The 5,672-nt window shown below is 41.9% G+C and overlaps 1 protein-coding gene across 1 annotated transcript; it reads right to left on the bottom strand.

Annotated features, from left to right (window-relative positions):
* Nucleotides 1-2,079: 2,079 nt before the first annotated feature.
* On the bottom strand, nucleotides 2,080-3,595 carry LOC120033674 (ADP-ribosylation factor-like protein 4C). The gene has a single exon (XM_038980107.1). It carries the CDS (start codon nucleotides 3,129-3,131, stop codon nucleotides 2,553-2,555), a length of 579 nt encoding a protein of 192 aa, XP_038836035.1. The 5' UTR covers nucleotides 3,132-3,595; the 3' UTR covers nucleotides 2,080-2,552.
* Nucleotides 3,596-5,672: the final 2,077 nt, after the last annotated feature.

A 5,672-nucleotide genomic window follows, 5' to 3' on the forward strand; every position in this document is an offset into this window, starting at 1 on the left:
ATACTTCCAAAGTTGTGGAAAAATGGCTTAAAGACAACAAAGTCAAGGTATTCGAGTGGCCATCACAAAGCCCTGACCTCAATCCTACAGAAAATGTGTGGGCAGAACTGAAAAAGCGTGTGCGAGCAAGGAGGCCTACAAACCTGACTCAGTTACACCAGCTCTGTCAGGAGGAATGGGCCACAGTTCACCCAACTTATTGTGGGAAGCTTGTGGAAGGCTACCCGAAATGTTTGACCCAAGTTAAACAATTTAAAGGCAATGGTACCAAATACTAATTGAGTGTATGTAAACTTCTGACCCACTGGGAATGTGATGAAATAAATAAAAGCTGAAATAAATCACTCTCTACTATTATCCTGACATTTCACATTCTTAAAATAAAGTGGTGATCCTAACTGACCTAAAACAGGGAATGTTTACTAGGATTAAATGTCAGGAATTGTGATAAACTGAGTTTAAATGTATTTGGCTAAGGTGTATGTAACGTCCGACTTCAACTGTATGTTTAAATTTATCTTGCAACTCTCGCGTACGCAACGCGAGTCGTGTGGTCAGTGTAACGGATGTGAAATGGCTAGCTAGTTAGCGGGTACGCGCTAATAGCGTTTCAATCAGTTACGTCACTTGCTCTGAAACCTAGAAGTAGTGTTTCCCCTTGCTCTGCAAGGGCCGCGGCCTTTGTGGAGCGATGGGTAATGACGCTTTGTGGGTGTCAGTTGTTGATGTGTGCAGAGGGTCCCTGGTTCGCGCCCGTGTCGGGGCGAGGGGACGGTCTAAAGTTATACTGTTACATCAACACGGAACTCAATCCGACTGCGTGCATGCGCCATCGTGCATAAATTTCCCCCCACACCAAACACGATCACGATACACAGGTTAAAATATCAAAACAAACTCTGAACAAATTACATTAATTTGGGGACAGGTTGAAAAGCATTAAACATTTATGTTAATTTTGCTAGCTAATTTGTCCTATTTAGCTAGCTTGCTGTCGCTAGCTAATTTGTCCTGGGATATAAAGATTGAGTTGTTATTTTACCTGAAATGCACAAGGTCCTCTACTCTGACAATTAATCCACACATAAACCGGTCAACCGAATCATTTCTAGTCATCTCTCCTTCTTCTAGGCTTTTTCTTCTATGGACTTTATATGGCGATTGGCAACTTTCATAAATTAGGTGTATTACCGCCACTGACCTCGTACGTCTTTCAGTCACCCATATGGGTATAACCAATGAGGAGATGGCACGTGGGTACCTGCTTCTATAAACCAATGAGGAGATGGGAGAGGCAGGACTTGCAGCGTGATCTGTGTCACAAATAGAACTGACTTCTATTTTAGCCCTTGGCAACGCAGATGCTCGTTGGCGTGCGCAAGCAGTGTGGGTGCAATAATGGAATAATATAGATTTTTACATTTATTTTTTGCAATGCACGCGAGCGGTGTAGTCAGCCTGTAAGGCGAAAGTAAGTGAACGAGGGTGTGTCTTTTAAGTGTTTGGACTGCAGTCTCAAACTTTCTGAGTGTGGGCTAATGACTGTTTCATTAAAATTACACTATAGTGGCCTGGAAATCCGATGATATTACTAAAGACAAATAATTAGTAGAAAACAACTTTGCCATCATTATGATGTCGTCAAGTTTACTTGAGAGAGATGGCAATGTTGCCGTGAGATTGCAAAGTTTTTCAGAAATAGGTAACTTAACAATGCTAATGTTAGCTAGCAAAAATGTTGCACTCTCCCCTCAATCTTAGCTAGCTAAAGTTATACTGCATCTAAAGTCAATCTGGCGACATAACAATAATGACAAAAGCGTGTCCTACTAATTATTAGCCTCCTTTCGGAATGTCATCGTGTTTCCAAGCCACAGTAATGCACTTCAGACTAAATCTTCATCGGCACTTATTGACACTGCATTAAGTAGAATGGGCATCAGTCATGAAACAAACGTTCAAGATAATATTGTGATGAAACGTGCAAAATATGAATAGCCTTCTTTATTTGAAAGACACCTTAAACCCAAAGTAGGCTATTGTATTCTACTATAAAACAGCACTGCTTGCCCAGTTAGAACGAAATGGACGGTCTCTCTCAAAATCCGTTAGTAACATAAACAGAGCGTGCAAAGTGGAAAAATAAAATTATAAGCACATTTATATTGACTAATGACGTTCATTCCAATCAGGAAATAATATGGGCTACTCCAGTCTGTCAAAAAGTGCTGTGTAGGCCATTCACTCTTCAGGAGAAAAAAAGTATTGACAAGAAAATACTGTGACGCAGCAACAAACAGGTACCACCAGCCTGTCAAGGACATTTCTGATAGCAAGAGGCAAGCTTTTATTTTCCTCCCTCTGTGTGATTGAATGTAACAGCACAGCTAAAAGTGACGAACTTCACCAATAACTCCAAAGCTATACCGTGTATCATAATAAACCACTGCAAGTGTAACAGTCTGCATAACAAGAATCACCTGACATGCCGACTATAGCAAAAGTCATGGTACAGCTCAGAAGATAGCGGTCAACTTCACAGTAATGACTTTTTATCTCTTTTTCTTTTGTTTCAATGATTTCCTTCGTTTCACAATCATTTCATACAGTTTATCCATGCCTTCATGGAGCCCTTCACCTATGATGGCACATGCAGGCTGGACATGGTAAGTGGTAGAAGGGCTGAGCTCATGCAGTGCCAGTTGCTTCTCAATCTCATGGACAGGTAGAGACTTGGGCAAGTCCTGCTTATTGGCTATCACCAGTAGTGGAGTCCCTTGGTTTTCTGCGAATTTGGTCACCTTATGCAGTTCTGTTTTGGCTTCCTCTAGTCTGTCCACGTCCACTGAGTCCACTACGTAAATAATGCCATCCGTGCACCTACTGTACGATTTCCATAACGGTCTTAGCTTCTCCTGTCCCCCGACGTCCCAAAAATGACAACTAATCCCTTTGGCGGTACCGTTACTCAGTTTTATCCTCTCGGTGTTAAATCCGATTGTGGGAACAGTGTTCACAAATTCGTTGAATTTCAGGCGGTACAGGACAGTCGTTTTACCGGCAGAATCTAAACCCAGCATTACAATGTGCAGGGACTGAAAAGCAGCTATGTTAGAAAAACTGTTACCCATTTTACGCACTAGTGAATGAGAAGTCCAATAAGAGGGACCTGCTTTATGCTAAGCATACACATAGGCTATAGCTTTCTGAGATCTATATGAAAAAAGTAATTGTTGTTCCATCTTCTGCTATTGCGTTCTGCAAGCACGCATTTCTCAAGGTAGACAACATGTATGTATTGTAGACGAGCACAATTAAGTACTATCTGAAATTGTTATTGTCATCAGTCCCCCTTGGTCTATCAATAAATGCTGCGATGAGATGCAGTCACCTCTGGCACGTTGTCTCCCGTCGCATACAGCTGCAGCCAACAAATGCTATTCAATAATCGGATGCTGCCTAACAATCCACCACGGGTTGTTGTATTAACATCTCACCTTGACATGAATTAATATGCAAATGCTGACCTTCTCTGAAGAGGCCAGGTAGCCTAAATTCAGAAAATCTCTGTTATCAGCGAAAAAAATAACATCCTGAAGCCCAGCGCTGTGGACAGACTGTTGGTTCACAAGGTTGCCACAGGGGTTACCATTCAGCGTTGCGCACACATATTAGTCTACTACACTAGGAGACTCCGCCTTCGCGTAGCAGACAAATCAGGAATGTTATAGACTTCAGTATGGAGGGGCGAAACTTCACATTACCCGTGCCACATGTGCATAGCGGCAAGCAAACTGCACTAAGGGTCAATAGTGAAACGAAATTTCAAGGTTACAAAACTTTGTACAGTGTTATATTTATTTATTAAAATACATTGCTGGCACCTATGTAAAGCTATGACATGCAAATAAAGATACAAATGAAGAATAGACCTATGACATGACATGAATACTGCACCATAATTGAGGAGGTGGAGTTTAGACACACATTTTTACCAGGTGTTTTTCTCAGTTATTTTTTACAGGTAGGCCTATTGCCTTTTTTTACGACCCATGGCAAGTTACATTTATATCACATTACAAAAAAATGCATGTGCTGCAAAGATTCACCACTAGATGTCAGGACAACTCCCCAGCAGGCTTCCATAGCAAACCAAGTGGCAGGGCTGCCGTTTTATTTTTTATTTTATTTTATTTCACTTTTATTTAACCAGGTAGGCGAGTTGAGAACAAGTTCTCATTTGCAACTGCGACCTGGCCAAGATAAAGCATAGCAATTCGACACATACAACAACACAGAGTTACACATGGAATAAACAAAACATACAGTCAATAATACAGTAGAAAAATAAGTCTATATACAATGTGAGCAAATGAGGTGAGATAAGGGAGGTAAAGGCAAAAAAAAAAGCCCATGGTGGCGAAGTAAATACAATATAGCAAGTAAAACACTGGAATGGTAGATTTGCAGTAGAAGAATGTGCAAAGTAGAAATGTAAATAATGGGGTGCAAAGGAGCAAAATAAATAAATACAGTAGGGGAAGAGGGTAGTTGTTTGGGCTAAATTATAGATAGGCTATGTACAGGTGCAGTGATCTGTGAGCTGCTCTGACAGCTGGTGCTTAAAGCTAGTGACGGAGATAAGTGTTTCCAGCTTCAGAGGTTTTTGCAGTTCGTTCCAGTCATTGGCAGCAGAGAACTGGAAGGAAAGACGACCAAAGGAGGAATTGGGTTTGGAGGTGACCAGTGAGAATTACCTGCTGGAGCACGTGCTACGAGTGTGTGCTGCTATGGTGACCAGTGAGCTGAGATAAGGCGGGGCTTTACCTAGCAGAGACTTGTAGATAACCTGTAGCCAGTGGGTTTGGCGACGAGTATGAAGCGAGGGCCAACCAACGAGAGCGTACAGGTCGCAATGGTGGGTAGTGTATGGGGCTTTGGTGACAAAACGGATGGCACTGTGATAGACTGCATCCAGTTTGTTGAGTAGAGTGTTGGAGGCTATTTTATAGATGACATCACCGAAGTCGAGGATCGGTAGGATGGTCAGTTTTACGAGGGTATGTTTGGCAGCATGAGTGAAGGATGCTTTGTTGCGATATAGGAAGCCGATTCTAGATTTAATTTTGGATTGGAAATGCTTAATGTGAGTCTGGAAGGAGAGTTTACTGTCTAACCAGACACCAAGGTATTTGTAGTTGTCCACGTATTCTAAGTCAGAACCATCCAGAGTAGTGATGCTGGATGGGCGGGCAGGTGCGGGCAGCGATCGGTTGAACAGCATGCGTTTAGTTTTACTTGCATTTAAGAGCAGTTGGAGGCCACGGAAGGAGAGTTGTATGGCATTGAAGCTCGTCTGGAGGGTTGTTAACACAGTGTCCAAAGAGGGGCCAGAAGTATACAGAATGGTGTCGTCTGCGTCGAGGTGTATCAGAGAATCACCAGCATTGTGTGGGCCTTTAATGTAACAGCCTGCCTTAGGGGTTATTAACTAAGCACCTAATTAATATTTTGTCCATTTATCACAGTTCAGCCAGAGCTGCATTTTATTTTCTGATCAGCCTTTCCTAATCATATATGAGGCTATTTAGGGTAGGACTATTAGTGAATGCCTATGCTTTGTAACTAAATAGTTTATGCATAAATACACACACTGCAACATATAGACTTGT

This window comes from Salvelinus namaycush, chromosome 40, assembly GCF_016432855.1.
Source record: "Salvelinus namaycush isolate Seneca chromosome 40, SaNama_1.0, whole genome shotgun sequence".
NCBI lineage: Eukaryota > Metazoa > Chordata > Actinopteri > Salmoniformes > Salmonidae > Salvelinus > Salvelinus namaycush.